The 18,237-nt window shown below is 51.5% G+C and overlaps 4 protein-coding genes across 4 annotated transcripts; all 4 read right to left on the reverse strand.

The window, feature by feature from the left end:
• Positions 1–931: 931 nt before the first annotated feature.
• CC1G_03033 (other/TTK protein kinase) lies at positions 932–4,330 on the reverse strand (the record flags this gene model as incomplete). Its single annotated transcript, XM_001835893.2, has 8 exons — positions 932–1,116; positions 1,174–1,585; positions 1,638–1,796; positions 1,852–2,205; positions 2,257–2,963; positions 3,025–3,099; positions 3,152–3,226; positions 3,280–4,330. 8 exons carry the CDS (start codon positions 4,328–4,330, stop codon positions 932–934), a joined length of 3,018 nt encoding a protein of 1,005 aa, XP_001835945.2.
• A 338-nt stretch (positions 4,331–4,668) lies between these two features.
• Positions 4,669–7,119, reverse strand: CC1G_03034 (hypothetical protein; the record flags this gene model as incomplete). The annotated part of the gene is made up of 1 exon (XM_001835894.2): positions 4,669–7,119. The coding sequence occupies one exon, from the start codon at positions 7,117–7,119 to the stop codon at positions 4,669–4,671; it is 2,451 nt and encodes an 816-aa protein (XP_001835946.2).
• A 2,524-nt stretch (positions 7,120–9,643) lies between these two features.
• CC1G_12317 (hypothetical protein) lies at positions 9,644–13,872 on the reverse strand (the record flags this gene model as incomplete). Its single annotated transcript, XM_001835895.2, has 10 exons — positions 9,644–9,935; positions 10,034–10,171; positions 10,287–10,368; positions 10,498–10,501; positions 10,717–10,922; positions 11,158–11,218; positions 11,466–12,340; positions 12,379–12,565; positions 12,616–13,241; positions 13,293–13,872. 10 exons carry the CDS (start codon positions 13,870–13,872, stop codon positions 9,644–9,646), a joined length of 3,051 nt encoding a protein of 1,016 aa, XP_001835947.2.
• A 2,234-nt stretch (positions 13,873–16,106) lies between these two features.
• CC1G_12318 (vacuolar ATP synthase) lies at positions 16,107–18,176 on the reverse strand (the record flags this gene model as incomplete). Its single annotated transcript, XM_001835896.2, has 10 exons — positions 16,107–16,322; positions 16,373–16,502; positions 16,567–16,754; positions 16,813–16,963; positions 17,020–17,346; positions 17,401–17,540; positions 17,592–17,862; positions 17,907–17,949; positions 18,006–18,033; positions 18,089–18,176. 10 exons carry the CDS (start codon positions 18,174–18,176, stop codon positions 16,117–16,119), a joined length of 1,572 nt encoding a protein of 523 aa, XP_001835948.1. The 3' UTR covers positions 16,107–16,116.
• Positions 18,177–18,237: the final 61 nt, after the last annotated feature.

An 18,237-nucleotide genomic window follows, 5' to 3' on the forward strand; every position in this document is an offset into this window, starting at 1 on the left:
AACCAACTCGAGTTTCAAGACAATCAGTCAGCCACACCAATCCAAGACAAAAGAAACATCCATTGACCTCAAGCATTCTGCGCCTCAAAGCATCGGCCACCGACTCTTAACACGGGGCTTGGCGCGGAATTTCAGGAGGAGGAAACGGATGCTCATAGAATCAACGTATGGTACAAACTGGATAATAAGTAATGCAGGTAAATGCCTATTTCAGACCACGACAAAAGAGAAAAAAATAACACCAGAGCTTGAAAACGAGACGAGAAAAAGAGAAAGCGAGACAAGGAGAGGAATAAAGACTATAAGATATACGACCTATGAAAAGAATGAAAGTTCATGTTGGATAGGAGTACGGGAATGATTAGGATAGGGGTTGAGTTGAACGAAATCGTTCAAAAAGGGTGCTGGCGTCGAGTAACGATTACAAGCGTCGGTCGATGAGTGAAGGCTGAAGAGGGCAACCGAACACCTGGAGCTGAAAGAAAAAACACAAATGAAAAAAGGTGATTGGTTCTTGTACAAATGCGAGGAGACGAGAGAAACGAACGAACAAATTCATACAATAAAGGACAGGTGGTACAACTGCGACCAAGGCAGGAATGCATATTTCATGGAGGGCGATAAAAATGACGAAGGGACGATTTTTTTCGAGACCGATATCCAGCGTGTAAACTTGACCCAAGGCCGAAACGTGTTGGAAAACGAACGAGAATGGCGAGCGAATGAAAGTCAAATCAAGACATGTCCGACCATAGAGAAACAGAGCCTACAGAAATGGGGGATGCCAGAGTCTAGTGCAGATGAGATGAAATGGCGAGTGGTAAATGCGAGAGAGAAAGAGTTGGCGTGGTGGCGGCCGCGACTATGAACCTTGAGCTTGTCGCTGTACAGATTTGAGCTCAAGAACAAGGCGCTACAAAACAGGGGTCGGTCAGTTGTCGGCTAGCATTGGCACAACGAGTTCACGAACCTCGGCATCCTTCTGCAAAGTTTCGGCGTCCATTGGCTTGTCTTCCCGGGCGAGCTTGACACAATACTGCATGAGCTGAGCCATGTAGTATGGATTGATCAAAGTCTCCTTTTCGCCTAGCATATCTTCAATCCTGGGACGCACAGCTGGAGAGAAATTCATTTAGTACCACTCTCACTCAGCGGAATCAAAAGGTATCTCACGTTCAGGTTCATTACCGGTCAAACCCAGCCAAGGCTGCTCCAACAACTCGGGGATCGTCGCGCGCTCCTTGGGGTTGCGGCAAAGACAACTCTTGATGCCCCTGATCACGTCTGCTCGCACGCGTCGCTTGAGGTGCTCCAGTCGTTTGGGAGGTTCCACGGTTCCATTGCTGCTGGTCTTGGCTGGGATCGATGGGACTGTGTATTCGGGATATTCGATGACATGGCTGAGGTCGGGAATAGCCTTCATCTTCTGATACACGGAAAGATGTTGGAAGGGTGGGTGTCCGTACACCATCTGGTACAAGATGATACCCAACGACCAAACGTCAGACGGACGGCCGACCTTCAGTCGACGCATACCGTCTGGAAGCTCTATAGCTTCGGGACTCATGTAGTTGACCGTACCGATCTACAAGTAACGTCAGTATATGCCGCAATGAACCAACACTAGTATAACACACCTGGTGGTCACGTTGAATATTGGTAGTGTCATTCGCAATCGCGTTCGCGATACCAAAGTCAATCAACTTGAGCTGGCCTTTGACCAACACAAAGTTTGCAGGCTTCAAGTCGGAATGAACAATCTTCTCTTCGTGAATGACATGGACGGCTTGCAGCATCTAATGCCCACAGGTATCAGACAATGTACTTTTCATCCGAACGATTGACACGTACCTGTTGCCAGTAGTACGAAACCCAAACCATGTTCAATGGCTCCTTCATCTGTTCCTGGAGAAGCTTGGCCAAATCGATCTCGCCGCACTCCATCACCAACAGTAGATGCCCCTTGCTTCCCCCAGGACCAGGTTTGACTTCGCTGTCGATCAACCGAATGATACGGCTATTGCCTTCGAGTCGCTTGAGAAGTGCGATTTCGTTCATGTAGCCACTCATCGTCTCAGCATCCGTCTTGTCCAGAGAGACGCGTTTAATCGCGTATAGTTCGTTGGCGTGGTTCAAAACCCGGAATACGCGTGACGACCCTCCCTTGCCAATGATGTCAATGCGAGCGTAAGCCTTTTTGTTGACCTAAGAATTAAATTAGCGCGGAAAATTGAAGACTAGATTGTGTAGACATACCACAATGTGACGGTTGAGCTGATTGGGAGCCGGTATCGGTGGTTGTGGTGCAGGTGCAGCGGGCTGGGCAATAGCCTGAGGCACTTGTGCGTAGGGTTGGAGTTGTTGTGGTGGAGGTTGAGGGGGTGGTTGCTGCTGCTGCTGTTGTTCCCTGCGCTCCCTCCTCTCCCGTTGGGCTTCCAATTGCCGTTCCCGCTCCTTTTCCCGATCCTTCTCCCCGGAGCTGGCAGGATCAAACTCGTCCTCGCGCTCACTGCCACCCCATGTCTTGGAACCAGGCGGTTGTTCATGGCCACCGATTTGGCCACTCGTCGTTGGAGGTTCGGGGGCGGTCGGGCTGCGACGATGCTTTCCCGCATCCCTACTGACACCTAGGCGATTACCGGCATTGGCGGGGGACACGCGACCTTTGGTGGCTGGCGGAGAGACGCGTCCTTTGACTGTTTGGGGAGACTGTCTTCCACGAACGGTTGCTGCTGGAGACGAGCGCCCATGGGGGAAACGATGCCCCGTGGGCGATGGTCGACCATTGGGCATATCCATCACGGTAGGGGATCCAACAGTGCCTGCAGAATTGGGAGGAGCCAAACCACGAAGCGTATCCGAGTCGCGTCTACGATGGCCATTGGCGACAAGCCTTTGATGTTGGGGATGGCCGTGTGTTGGTGAGGGTGATTGTCGATCGTCCTCGTGTTCTCTGCGGAGTTCTGAAATGTGAAAGGTGCTGTAAGTACAAGAGACACGCGTGAGAAGTTGAACTGCACATACTCTTGTGGGCCTCTAATTCCTGTCGTTCTCTCTCCTCAGGATAGACGCGCCTTGGACCTGATTCGGCGTTCAAACCTGTCACAAAGGAATAAGCGTGCTTACACAAAGAAGCTGGACGGTCACGTACCAAGGCTGGTCCCTGGGCGGGAATGTCCGTGTGTAGGTGGAGCGGCCACTTGGAGTTGGTAGTCGTCGTGGGGGTCTAAAGGAAAGGTCAACAAATATCACGGTTGAACAGAAGCGTGAACAACATACATAGTGCATCACTGAGACTAGCTGATCTCCTTGGACGGTTGCTGCCAGATTGAGCCAGGCTTGCAGCTTGGGCATTGATGTTGAGTTCTTTGCGTTGCCGTGGGTTGAGCGAAGAGCGAAGGGGAATGGCGGAAGGTTCCAGAGGCTCGTCCTCCGGCTCCGTATCGGAAGCAGGCGGCGCGTAGGGATTTGGTTCGGGTAGGCCTTGTTGCTTGTGCTCATAATCGGAACTCTCGACCACGTCGCTCAAGCGGTCTTGGTTGGACGTGCTGTATTTGAGCGAGGTCAACGACGATTTCATGAGGCGACCAGGTCGCGTTAGACCGGTCGGTGGCTGCCGTGCGGTCCGCTGAACGGGGACGTCAGCTAAAGGGCGACCATTGAGACTTCCACCGATAGTCGAGTACGATATCCGTGCCGAGGAGAACCGTGAAGCTGTGGAGCGGGCGATAAGTGGAGGGGAATTCCGTCTGTTGACGAGTTGAGGCCTTTCGTCCATCTCAGCGAGGATATTCTCTTTCTCCTCTTGGTGCGCGTATGAATCGCGCGTGGCATAGTCAAAAGTTTGCCTCGATCGGACGATTGGCTCCTGTCGTTCCCGATTATGACTGTCTTCAATAATACGGCGAGGACCTCCGCGCGTTACAGCTGCTCGACTGGTCGCTGCAGCTGTTGGAAGAAGATACGATGGGGTTGACGCGACGCGTTGAAAGGGTCTTGCAGGTTTTGGGTCGGTAGCCGCTGCGGATGTACCCTGAAGTATTGACTGGGCGCTTTCCGAGCGAGATAGTGATTGGCGGTTGAGAGGTGAGCCTGCAGGACTGTCGTTGTCGAGGGCTGAATCTGGCAAACTTTCTTGGTCGGTTGGGGGAGATGTCGAGTTTGATTTTCTGGACAGACGGACGACGTTGCCATTGTCGTCGTAGACATAGTCGAAAGAAAGGTCGTCAATTATTGAAGAATCATCTGAACTTGGGGAGTTTGAGGTTGAAGCGGTAGGCCGGTTGTCGTTTGGTGTGCGAGGCGGGGAAATTGAGGGCGAAGTGGACATGACAGCGAAAGCGAAATCGATAGCGACGAAAGCAGAGCGACAGCGAGGAAGAAAACAGAGCAAAAGAAAGTAAACCACTGACAAAAAGACACAACTGATTCAATTGCACGTCGCTGTTGGTTTCGACACACGAGGCACCTGGGAAACTAAACCAAACACGGGGTCCGCTGCCTTTTTCAGCTTCACGTGATCGCGACCCTTCCCTTTCCAGGTAACTCTTGGCAAGCATATTTCCGGGGTCCCATCGCAGACGATCACATGACCCGCGCCCGACACAAAGACGCGTCGAGAAAGACATAAACGCGTTTGACATACAATCCGACTCTACGGTACAATTTCTAATCCAACTCTGATAAACCCGTTGTCGTGGAACTACCTACAGCGCCCTGCCCACTAACACGCGGAATTCCTCGAGCCCGCTGAATACGTCCACCTCCACCGTCCTCATCCGCCATATCATCGTCGTCGTCATCGTCGCCACTGTAATCTTCCCACTCGTCGTCCTCATCAGGACCGTCATCGTCTCCATCGTCCTCATCAGGTTCCCACTCCTCGACATCCTCGTCAAAGTCCAAGTCCTCATCATCAAAGTCCTCCACATCTGTGTAGTCACTGTCGCTGAAGATGTCAAACTCCTCCAGATTGCTACGGAACCAGCGTTCGTCCCGGGTACGAATGTCCGAATCTCTGTGCATCGCAAGCCGTTTCAACGGAGCGCCGATTTCTTTACGCAATTCGACGAACTCTCGGACGTCGGCGCTTGATATGTCGCGAGTCTCGAGGTGTTTAAGTCGAGGGAACAGCAAGTTGGGATGGACTTCTGGCGCGGGCGTCGGCGTCGAAGGTGCTGCTGGCAATGTGGATGGAAGAGGCGCGCTGGGATCCGGAGGGACGATCGACAAAGGCTGAGTCGATGGCCCTGCAACCGGAGACCTTGCGGCTTGAGGCTTTTGGGGTGACGACGGTTCCTTTGCTTTGGCTTCTTCCGCACTCTTGACTAGTGTTTTGACCGTCTTCGCATTCTCTACCATCTTCTCCCAGATCTTCCCGGGTACTTCCAAATCGTAAGTCACTGGAATGCCTAACGACAGACTTTGGAGTTCGCTGAGAGAGCCGATCATTGCATCCACCTTCTCCTCGCTGACACTTCCCAATGACTTGATCGTGAAATCCTCCAACAATTGGAACATACTTCGCCGGGTCGACGTGCCCCGCAGATGGGTGGTGTAGACGTCGACGATATCGTTAAAGTCTCCATTCTCGTAGTCCAGCGTCAAGGTCTTGATGTTGGGGAAGAAGAGTTTGGTGGCAAGGGCATGCGCGTAGTACGGCTCGTGGTTCGCGAGTGAGACATGGCGAATGGACGACACCTCGAGCGGGTAATGGGGCCATTCCCATGGGTTTTCTTCGGATGCCTCTGGTGGAACAGCTGTTGCGGGCGTGTAGTATGCGGAGGGAAGTCCAGTTGCCGGTGTGGCTGGCACCACTGGCAATAGACCACCATTCTCCAGTGAAGGACCTGCATTGTCGAGCTCCAAGCTTTCCAGTTGAGGAGAGTTCTTCAGGTAGGTGGCGAATGTCTTCCACGACGGTCGTTTGAAGAGGATGGCCAAGTTGAGATGTGTCAGGTTCTGGAAGAGGGAAACAGCACGGTCCCAATCAACGTGCACACCCCACAGGCTGACGCCCAGGAGCCTCGGTGCATTCCCGCTGAACGGCAGGGTGGGGCTTTCTAAATGCCATTCGATGGGCTCCTCGTCCTCGTCCACCTCGACGCCATAGTTGTCGCAAAGGTCTTCGTCATGTAGATGCAGATATTCCAGCATCGGGGCTCCTGGAAGTGCTGCGATACGTTGAAGAAGCTCGTGCATGTCGTCATGTTGTCCCAGCACGATATCGACATCATACCAGCGATCTACATGAGGAATGATCATATCGAATGCTCTTCTAACTTGTTTTGAAGATAGGAAGGGTGGAGGGCCCTCTGGGCGCTCATCGGGTCCCCAGTTGGGGTCAGAGTATTCGACGTAATCGGGGTGGTCAGGGTGGTCGTCAGCATCGAAGTCCTCCGGAATAGAGCCGTCAATCTCGATGATGAGAGGCTGGCCTTTTGAACGCTGAAGGTAGGCTTCGTAGAGATCCCATTTCGGAGGTCCAGCGACAGATATGCGCCTCCAGAGTCTGGGGGTGTTGAGAGCGGTCTCTCGCCATTGTCTGCAGACATGCGAGACGAGAATCTGGAACGGAACCTCTTCCTCTTCCTCCTCTTCTTCATCGCCCTCGTCGTCCTCACTTCCCGTCTCCGACCCATCACTGCTGTGCTCACTAGGCTCGTCCTCCCATTCATCATCATTCCCGTCATCATCCACAACCTCAATCACTGCTTCAGGTTTATCTTCCTCCATCTTGTCCCCTTCTCCGCTTCCCTTCTTCCCCTCTTCCCTCACCCTCGTCAGCTCCTCCTGGAATCCCTTCCTCTCCTCCAAGCTCGTTACTTCTTCAAAGTCATCGTCCGAACCTTCCTCTTGTAACCACACGCCAACTCTGAAAATGTATGCCAACAATTCGACGGGGAGTTCGTTGATGATACATCGTCCGTCCTTGGGCGGTACGTAGGGATTGTTTTGGAGCATGAGTTCCTGCACTTTTCGGATGGCGTCGTCATGCTTGATACCAGGATTTTCAGCGAGGACCTTCTTGAGTAGGTTCGTCATGTCGTCTTTAAGTCGTTTTTCATGATCGACGTAAGTGGTTAGATAGTGCGGCTGGTTGAGGATGTGACTCGACATTTTGGGATTATCGCCTCTTCCTAAGCTCGTCGGCTCTCTGGGTCGAGAGAAATAAGTTAAGAAAATTGGGCGGATGGATGAAGAGAGATGAAGAGAATTTGCCGTGCATGACGGCGATGCAGACTCGTCAACCCACCACGTGCGTTTGATCTTATCTCAGCGGGATCGCGGTCCGGGCCGTTCACCTCCTCGATGTACCCTTGGCTGTTCTTTGCTTTTTCTCCTTTAGTAACGCGCTATTCTCTTTCTTGAGTTTTTGAATTTTCTCTGCTCTCTCCTTTAGTATGTCCTATTGGCAGCTTCACGTCACACTGTAGATCGGCACAAAACCTTGCGACCCATTGATATGTGCCTGGTGCCAGTGGTGTTGCTCCACCGCATCCTTCGTGGAACAGATTAGAGCAAGATCATGTCGTATTTTTCATAACCATCAAGTGCCCTTGAAATTGACGGGAGGGCGACCTGATGTGTCTATAAGGCCCTAAATTCCAAATCACTTCTGTGCCCAAACCACCACAGAATGTGCGCACCCAAAGTGCATCCAAACGGCGTTATCTTTCCACTCCCAATCTACCACCAGAAGACTGGATCTGTTTCGAATCACATCTCGCAACCTTTCCATCTCGAAGCGTGGCGCTTGTTTTCTGGCGTTCATAACGAGGTTGACGGGGCCGTCGCGGGTCCAGCTTCACCGATGTGCGGGTGGTCATCCCCGTGTACCTGCGAGTTCCAATCTTCTCCTGGAACAATATCATTCCCAGAGACACCTCGTGGCCGAAGCTTGCAGACTGACTGACGTGAACTATGACGGCCTTGTTATCCATCACGACATATAACCCCAAAGTCTTGCAGAAATGGGCAAAGCTACACTCGGAAGATGGTGGGCTGACCTAACAGCATGTCTGGTCGCAGGACTAGACCGTACTCCCCGGAAGCCTCGTTCTTGATTTCGGAAGGAGGCATGGTATTTTTAGAAGACGATGTTAAAAAGACTGCACTAACGGTCATTGTACTTCCTATTGATCGCTCTTCACAGGAACCATGCCAAAAGCATACATACCGTTCTGTATGTCTATACCGCACACGCTATCTGCTTCTCCCATAAAGATCGGTAATTGCACCGCTGGCCTGGGGCTCCAGAGACATCGCGGGTGGCTGAAACATGGATGTCTTGACAGTAATGACAGTTGGCTCTGAACTTCGAAGGAATCGGAAAGAAGGGAGGCTCGTCTCCGAGGACAACCCGCAAGACCGAGAGGTCAATCGATGGGCATGACCCCCAACTGCGAGGTTGGAAGACAATCAAAGCCAACGCTCGTCCCGAATGTTTGGTTATCCTACCCGTTTACCACCCATATCAGGTATGCTGAACAGATGAAAAACTAAGATTTCGACATGGCTTACGGCTTCTATTGTTTCACTGTATTCCTGGGTACTTCTTGATTATGCGCAAGTACGACACGAGGCGAGCTCGCGTGCTTCGCGTCAAACCCAGGGAGGCTTTGGTGTCGGAGTGGATTACAATGAGCCCGCGTGACTTTGCCTGAAAGTTGGTGAGAAAGGTTGAGTGGTATATAGATGAAAGCACTTGAGGGACGTTCCGAGTGCCGAAAGGTGTGCTGAAGACAAGCGGAGATCGATGGACAGGGTCCAAGTTGTCGATATCGAGAGCCGGCGGTACCGTCACGGGCAGGAAAAGGATCAATTAATTTGTCAAGAACATTACTCCGTGTAGGAATGAAGGGTCCAAGTCATCTGTGCAATGCGTGAAGACCAAGCAACAAAACAGACAAACGTCCCAGCTCCTTTTCTGCGAAAACCCAAGTAGGCTCCAAGAACTTGAGTAGACTCCGACTCCGACTCGGTCCTGCGTCATGTCTAAGATTAATTCCCCACCCAGTATCTAGAGATGAAATCACGCATGGTCATTTGGGTGGCTTGAAGGTGTACGTTCGGGGAAGGCTTACCGGTGCATCCTACGTGGTGGGAGCTGAGGGAATTGTTTGTGTCAGTGAGATGGGCGGGGCTCAAATTGTATTGTGGTGGGAGTTGATTGAATCAGCCCCGGATGGTGTGATCTAGTCCGCCGACGTGAAGAAATGTCGAGGAGAGTCACCAGTGGTGCTCAATCATCACCTTCGGCGCTCCAGAGAGCACGCGCTGATCTGGATAAGAACACAACACGATAGCTGGTGGCACAAGCTAACCGTCAGTTAGCACAGAGTGTAGGCATTAAGCCCCAGGTGATTGGAATGGACAAGGGTGTTGCCTCATGGCTTTGTTTTCCTTACCCTCTATACCCAAAGGACTCGTACGTTGGGGAAGAAACAAAGCTTCGTAAATGAAACCCAGTTCCGTGCATCTCTTCTGCCCGCTTACGGTCTTTCAGCGCAAAAGTTGGGGCGGCAGCCTGCTGGCCCGGCCCTTCTCTTCCCGAGACGTTTCAATTCTCCGAGAACTCGTGCAATAAGTATAATAGAACTTAGAAATGATCCAATAATTCATGCCTTCCGAAACCCATTCCTTATTCAAGACGCGTGGCCTGTGTCGTCATTGAAGAATTCTCGGTTGTCAATTCTGGAGAGCAATATTCTTCGAAAGGCGCTCGTAGCTTGACCGTGACGAGCGCCTTCTGCGTGTCCACGATAACCGGGAGATCATCTTCTGCCGCAGTCACAAATCGAACCTTAATCCACACCTGCCATGTCAAGCTCTCATATAAATGAGGCATCTTGAAAGCCAACCCGATCATTACCTTAATGAAAATTATGTGGTCAGGATCTACGGAAAGGAAGGCAACTTTGCAGGATACGCAGCTGTTCGAATCGAAATTCTGGGGAGGGGGGAGAGCATTTCATTGGCCGACTCCTTGGGCGTGTGGTCGAGCTTTCGTGGTCGTCGGTCACCGGCGCACCTGGCACGGAAAGGTCCTGCAGGCGCAGAAATGAGAAGGATCAAACCCTTCTGCTTCTTAAGAGACGATTCCACCGGGTTTCGGATGTCCGGCAATACGCATCTTCCCTCCGGGATTGAGCACTCGTCTTCACGTTTTCTAACATGTCAAGAGTTGCGTAAATATCAGGGAGGGCTTGATACGGGGATTCTCCTCTTCTAGCTCCTGGTGGGCTCCTGCATGCAAGCAGGCAAGCGGTGCGAGCGCCACTTACACATGAAAAATGAAGGTCGTTGGGAATCGACGAATTAAGGATACACTTCGCCCCCGAGTACTGTCTCTCGAACTCCCTCTAACTATTGAAGTCAATCATTGTGCCTCTCGAAGAGAGTGCAATGTCCCGGGAAGCCTATCTTCCAGGACTTTAGGGCCAGTCTATCGCTGTCTTTCGCCGTCTCGAAGAAGACTCCTTGCTTGAGACTCACCTGACTGCCATTGATCACCATGCATACAAAAGTTAGTAAAAACCCACCAGTCTAGCTTCTATCACTCCAGTCCCAGATCTACCGCTGAACATCACAATACAGACCTTCCGTCCTTTCCCCTATCACTCCCGTGAAGGCCCCCCGGACAGCAAGAAGGTGGAGCATATATCATTCAATCAGCTGCAGACATGATCAACTTGCAGACATCCACATTTTTACCCGCTCATTACGGCCTCCAAGCTGGGTTCCCATCGCTTGAGACGTCTGAGGAGCGGGCAGACTATATACACGCCTTCCCTCGATCTTCCGATGTACCGAACGTAGTAAAGCGTTCCCTTCCTTTATCAACCCAAACGCTCTCAAGTCGAGAGGAGCTTCCAGTTCTCTGGGTTTCCTCTCTCCGTGGGCGTCGAAGGAATCGGTACCTTTGCAGCAGGATCACACTGAGTATGGGTTTTCTTTCCCGACACCGGTGAAAGAAATACCTCGCACTTCGAATTTTGGATCGAGTGATTCAGGCCTTTTCGCTGAACCCCTTTCTACGTTTTCCATGCTGAAGCTCTGAAGTGACTGTGCTGACGTTGCGTTGCGCGGCTACATGAAACGCTTTCTTTCGAGTTCCATTGTCCTTCTGTGATATCGTTGACTCGGGTAACGTACAGTTTCGTTGGCGCCCCAAGCCTAGACTCTGAGCGCTGCATTCCGCAACCTGGAAGTATTTCTATGTGCGACAAGAAGCTGCTATTGCGTCTATTGTGAATAATTCGGATAATATAATATGTGGGTTCAAAGGCATAACATGTCCTATCGTGGCATGAAGGGTATCTAGAGCGTGGTATAGTGACAGTGTGTAGAATGGGAAAGGAAAATAATAATAAAATGAACGGCATTAGTAGACGAGTGATGGGTGCGGTTCGACGTGAAAGGAGGGTCCTCAATGGGAAGGTGCAAATCCTTCGTTCTCATACATGGGTAGGGGCATTCAGGTGGATGGAGGCCAAGAGAGAAATCTTTTCCGCCAAGGTTCGAATTTCATCAGCGAGAGGTTCCATCCCAGTCGCCGTCCCAACGGCGCCCTCAGGATTGGAGCCACCCGGAGGAGCAAAGTCCAGAACCACGGGACGGCAGCCGTTGGCGAGGTCTCTTGCGGGGAAGGCGGTGGTAACGACAGCGTTGAAGACGACATCCTTGAGGCGGTTGTGTAGCATGGTGCTGAGAGGGGACCCACTGCGGATATGAGTATCGGCCCACTTGCGCGCAATACTGAGAGACCGCTCGTCGGGACCATCTCCAATCGTGGAAGTCGAAGGCGTGGAGACGGAGGAGGCTAAAAGCGAGGACAGGCAAGTTGGTGATGACGAGTGAGAGAGTCGACCAGTTCGGGCATCTGTGGCCCTTTTCGCGACCTGTAGAACCACGTCCTCTTTAACTACGCGCCAGGTTTCTGCTTCTTTGCCATTCTTGTCCGGGTTCCTTGAAAAGCATCGACCAGGTCGGAAGTTACCTGCAATATCTCGGATTTCGCGCTTGATTCTGATAAGGTCGGCATCCGTCAGCTTGGGAGGCCCGCGGTTGGAATTGGAGTTGTCGGAGAAAACCAGTTGACGAAAGAGGAGGAGGAACATATAGAGTGCAGTCGTATCAGAGGCGTCGGAGCTTAAGATATGCATGCGTGCATTGTCGAGATAAAGAGTTTCTGGGAAATTAGGGCTGGAGTCGACGCGGAAGATGCTGTTGGGGTTGCGGGCGGGGTGTTGGTTGGGGTGGATGTTTGGGGCGGGCATGCGGCCGGAGGGTCGAAAACGAGGTCGACAATACCTCGTAATACCGAGATATAGAGTTGCTGGTTGCCCGATAAAGTGTCGTACCGAAGCGATTTACCTGGGAATAGGGGGTGGAAAATCGGTTGCGATTGCAGCATGGCTGAGTGGGAAGCCTCAATCCACTCGCGTGTGGTGTTTAATGACGCTCCGATGCCACAACGTCCCTTCAGCGTTCGTAATTCGAACTGGCCGGATGTTCGTAGCAAGAATGGTCGAAGGGTCTGGAGTTGGTGATTGGCGATGTCCTAGAGCAGCCCATAAGTATCCGAGGAACGTCTAGGGAAGGGATACATACGAGTTTCATTAGCTCGAGGATCTCCATACACATTCGAATAGCCTTGATAGCATCTCGAGCTGATTTTTTGGGACCCGAACCACACTGCTCTGCAACTCGAATCATGGCTTCGACGGACCGATCTCGCATTGGTGCACAATGTCCCTTTAGAGTCTCCCCGATTGTCCGGAATAAACCCGAGGGATCGAACAAGTTGCGCCTAAGCTCCTGCTCGATAAGGGCAGGATCGAAAAGGGAACGAATATACGCCGCTTGGGCGGAGTGTTCTTGCATTTGTGCCTTGAAGGTGTTAGGGTTGACATATATCCCTGATATGCTCGACAGTGGCTGAATGACAAGCAGAAGAACCTCGAGAAATTCTGTGAGAAGCGAAGGGACGCGTGGTGGAATGTGAACCGTGTATAGGTCGGGACCAACTTGTTGTAGAATAGTGCCGGACGAAGTTGAAGACTCGCCACATATGCAGATAAGCCGGTGGGGTTTTCTGCGGGCCTCGAAGGTCATGCAGGTACATCCATGCTCGACTTCTTGCACGATGGCGGTCCAGTATTTATCCGCCATTTCACGCTTTCTTCTGCTCCCGGTGGGCCTGAATTGAAGCCCAGGATCGAATAATAGGTCATGGCCTGAATGATAGTCAGCGAATTGGGAAACCAAAGTGACGAAAAGTTACATACGGAGCTGTGGATTTCGCAGAATAGCGTCCAAATCAAGTTCCTTGAGTGTTTGGCGGTTGATGAGGGGCTGTGGCGGCGGAATGGGGAGCGAGTTCAGGTCGAAGGGCACGGAGCGGAGCCATGGCTGCTGGACGGGACTGTCATCACAGAACGAGGCGGTCCTGGAGCGGAGCAAGGAACCACTGGAAGGGCCGGGGTCGGCTGTCGGAACAATGCCAATGTCCTCGAGGTCGCTGCCGTGACGAACAGCGGGTGATTTGGTGGGTGAGGACTTTGGGGAGCGTCGGGAAGTTTTGCGCCCCGATATCCGCAGCCTGTCCAACCTGGGGCGCTTGGTGGCATGAGAGAGGCGCTCCGTGGACAGAGGACTAGAGGCAGGCGTGGAGGAAGAGGGCCACAGAGATTGGTCTGATTCTGACGCGAGACAGGGCTGCCTCGGAGCGTTCAGAGTCGCGGAGACAGGAGGAGAAGGCGCCTTGGCCTGGTCAGGCCTCAAAGGAACTTGGGGCTCCGAGCAGTCATCGTTGTCTGCCTTCCGCTTCCTGTGGTTGAGAGGGTAATCATGGGCTAGGTTATCCATGTGTTCGTTCGGAAAGAAGAGAGGAAAAAAGGGCGGATGAAGGGCCCTATATATAAGATTGGAGGGGCTAGTAGCCGACACATGGTGAGAGACCAAGACTGAAAAGGCGTGTGGACCAGTTGGGTGCCATCACCCAATCGCATGTACAAATTTGTCCGGGCTTGGACATCCACATTCCATCGTTGAAACTATACTCTCATGCTTTGACATCCTTGATCTATAACACTTTCGACTTCTTCACTTCGACAACACCGGTTTCTCAAGAACCCTAATCATTCATTTGGCGCATTCAGACTCTATCCGAGATTTTACATTTTTAGATGCCCTGGAATCTCCAGATTGAACATATGTATACCCGGCACAGGCCCACTGCTACTGAGCTGGGTTATCATCTGATCCTTGGTTGCCTTGAGGCCAGAGCCTGAGCCTCGCGCCACCAAACCAAAGGGTCCTGGCTCCTGTTGTCTGGTTGCCTCGCTATCTGTCTCCTTTGGGATCGTCTTTCAGATGGCTATGGGTCCGACTTGATGTTCCTCCGCAAACCGACCACAGTTACGGAGATGATCGTGGTACCTCCGAAGTTTTTATACTCAAACGTGCTCTCCGCAAGGACGGAAAATTATTTCCCTTTTTCCCTGCCTTGATTTGGTCCCACTCCCCTTTCATGATTTCGAGAATCTTTGACCGGGAATAGATGCCCTATCTTAATTTTACCTCGGTAAAAGCTCTCACTCACCCCAACATGCTCTTCCTGCCTTTCTCGATTCGATTGCCAACCACCCCACACCTGTGTCGTTCTTGCTCCGATGTCCCTTCCATTAACCACTCAATATTACTCTCGGGCCCTCCCGGCCAGCTCCTCTACCCTGCCGCCCGTTCCAATTGCGAGATGAACGACTGGAGCCGTCCCTTCGCTTTCTTCGATTCAGATGCCACCTGGGTTGAACGAATAGGGAATATTGCGCCCTTTCTTCAATTCGAGATGTGCTTGCAGAGACAACGCATAGAAACAAGCCAAGGACGCCAAAGAACCTCCGTTCATGTCGCTGTTCGATACCCCACCTCAGAGCCATAGGGTCTTTCATGCTAGCCAACTGTCGGTGGCTCCCTGGACTGCTCCCTCTCCGCTCTATTGTCGGATGGCACGGAACAAGGACTGCTCATAACAGGATAGTCGACCACTAACGATTGATACATTTGATCCTACGGACTATCTTCCATGGACAAGCTTTTGGCAAAAGATCGTGGGCCAAAAACGGCCTCGAGTGTGGGGTTATATGTCCCGCACTGGTACAATGGGAGCCAATCAATTTGTAGCCATGGGCCACGGGATGTCGACGTCGTCTGGACCAGGCTAGAGATACCCTTGACATCCCTTCATTTTATTTCCATGAAACCGCCCTCAACGCCCGCACTATTACGACTGAGATGGTTCCATTAGAGCGTCCAAGCCAAGGTGCTCCTTATCTCGGTGAATTGACTCCATCATTTTTCTACACACATCTGAATTAGATTTTCATCGCAAATTCATCTCCCACCGTGGTCCATTTGCAATTCCAACTCCCAGTTACTGTACCGTAATGGTGCCACCCACCGTTCTCCTCGCAATCATCACGTAGCACCGCGTTTCAGCTTCGTCAACTGCAAGTGGGTTCACTGTGGCGCCCGGGTTACCTCGAGGGTTGTGATGCCACCATGGGTGCTGAGGTGGTACCGTCACCCTCCTTTCCCCGAGCGTCGGTGGAATCACTCGCCATCGACACCAGTTTTCACAGAGCGACGCCTCAGCGGAGACAACTCGGGTTTCGACCGCTTTGAATTCCCTGTGACTTTAGATTGCTTGGCGCATCCAAATGAGAGGACAACTTTCTAAGTTTATGGCCAGTTCTGGTGGAAAAGAGAAGGTCTCTGACGTTCTGGCTCCGAAATTAACTTCGGGGGCGAGATGTCACCAGGAAACAAGACACGGCTCCTTGAACCCAACCCCTTCACAGGAAAAGCTTAGAAAGTGCACTGCAGATCATGCATACCTCGGTACACTGAGATAGCTGCCAAAAACCATAGCTACAATCCCATATCGCAGTGGCGTCCTCGAAGACACTAGCATGCACGTAAAGTAGAAAAATGAATTCTCGTGAATGAAAAGAGCGCTTGTAGTCGATATCGAGAACAAGGGGACAATGGGTCTGTAAAGAAGGTTATGTCAATGCTTCGAGAACGTGACAACGAAGTCATTAATCATAGTTAAGCATCAATTAACTTCTCCTCACGCCTGCTCTCTTCATGGCTATCCGTGTCGGCACCGGGAGCAGGTTTCTTCGTCGATTTACGAGCGTAGAACTCTGCAATAATCTTGGGGTTGATCCGATTGAGCTGTTCCTTAGGGAAGATGCGCAGCAAGGACCATGCAAGATCGAGAGACTCGAAAATGGTACGAGATTCATAGGCGCCTAAGAGCAGCGTTTAGTGATAATAGTCAGGGTTATGAGAGGAAACTAACCTTGTCCCACGAATTGCCGTTCGAACTTGTCGAGGAATTCCAAAGCGAGTTTATCCTCTGCGGACAAGGCTTCTTCACCAACTACAGCTTTCATGGACGCTGCATCTCGCCCAATGGCGTATTTGGCATACTATTAATGAAGAAAATTTCGCAGTTGGGAATTTTACGCAAGAAGGGGCTTGAAAAGGACTCACCAGCTGATTCGAGACGTCACCATGGTCTTTCCTTGTCAGTTTCTCGCCGATAGCACTCTTCATGAGACGCGACAAAGACGGAAGGACGTTAATGGGAGGATAAATCTGTCGGTTGTACAGTTGTCTGTCGACAAAAATCTGTCCCTCGGTAATGTAACCTGTGAGATCTGGTATAGGATGTGTGATATCTGGCCGCCGTGGAAATGAAAGTCAGAGCCTGTTCATAGTTCGCTATATGTAACTTACCGTCGTTGGGCATGGTTAAAATGGGAATCTGGGTAATCGAACCATTCCTGCCTTCCACACGACCGGCGCGCTCGTAGATAGTCGACAAATCCGTGTACATGTATCCTGGGAAGCCACGACGACCTGGGACTTCTTCTCGGGCAGCTGATACCTATAAAGGTATGGGCTCACGTTCAACGTCACACCTATAGACCAGCAAAAACATACCTCGCGCAAGGCATCCGCATATGAGGACATATCAGTGAGGATGACCAAGACGTGCTTTTCGAGCTGATAAGCATAGTACTCTGCAGTTGTCAATGCTAGACGAGGAGTAATGATTCGTTCGATGGTGGGGTCATTTGCCAGGTTGAGGAAGAGGGTTACACGGTCGAGACTTCCGTTTGATTCGAAATCCTCCTTGAAGAATCGCGCGGTCTCCATATTAACACCCATAGCAGCGAATACGACAGAGAAGTTGTCCTCATGACCGTCGTGTACGTCCTTGGTGGGCCGCTTGACGAGACCAGCTTGTCGGACGATTTGGGCAGCAATCTACGAGAGACAATAAGCCAAATGAAAACCCAAAAAGGTTCTGTAACGCGTTACCTCATTGTGAGGCAAACCAGCAGCCGAGAAAATGGGGATCTTCTGGCCACGAGCGATGGAGTTCATCACATCGATAGTTGAAATTCCGGTCTGAATCATTTCTTCCGGATAGATTCGTGAGTACGGGTTAATGGGCGAACCTGTTCGATTGTTAATACCGCGTGAACGAGAGTGTGGTTGATCGCCCGTACCGTTGATATCGAGATAGTCCTCAGCAAACACCTTTGGACCCTGATCAATAGGATTGCCTGAACCGTTGAAGATTCGACCAAGCATGTCTTCGGCGACGGGAAGCTTCATGCTACTTCCAGTAAATTCAACGTGAGTTGCTTTCACATCGACGCCTGAGGTTCCTTCAAAGACCTGTACGATCGCCTTCTTGCCCTGAACCTCGAGAACCTGTCCTCCACGTTTAGTGCCGTCTGGCAGTGTCAATTCAACGATTTCATTGTATGAGGGGAACTGCGGGGGTGAGGTACGATTAGCGTCGGTTGTGCCTTAAATACCGCCGTTAGACCTGCCTTGACGTTGTCCAATACGACCAAAGGGCTGGATACAAGCGGTTGAGCGAAAGCAAATGAAACGGAGAGGTCACGAATACCCACCCGTTAATGGCGGAGACCGTTCGATAGTCTGTCCGGTTACTCAATAATGTGTCGACTGGTGAGAAAAGGTTGGATATGCCTACCTAGGTGAGGCTTGACACGATACTCTTGGGTGACCGCAGCCGCATTGAGAGCCGCCAATTCTCTATCGCTGAGTCGAGGGTCCGACATTGTGGCTACAAGACCCGGTAGATTATCTTGGTATTAGCAGAGCTTTCTGGGGGTTGAAAGT

This window comes from Coprinopsis cinerea, assembly GCF_000182895.1.
Source record: "Coprinopsis cinerea okayama7#130 chromosome 8 map unlocalized cont3.8, whole genome shotgun sequence".
Lineage (NCBI taxonomy): Eukaryota > Fungi > Basidiomycota > Agaricomycetes > Agaricales > Psathyrellaceae > Coprinopsis > Coprinopsis cinerea.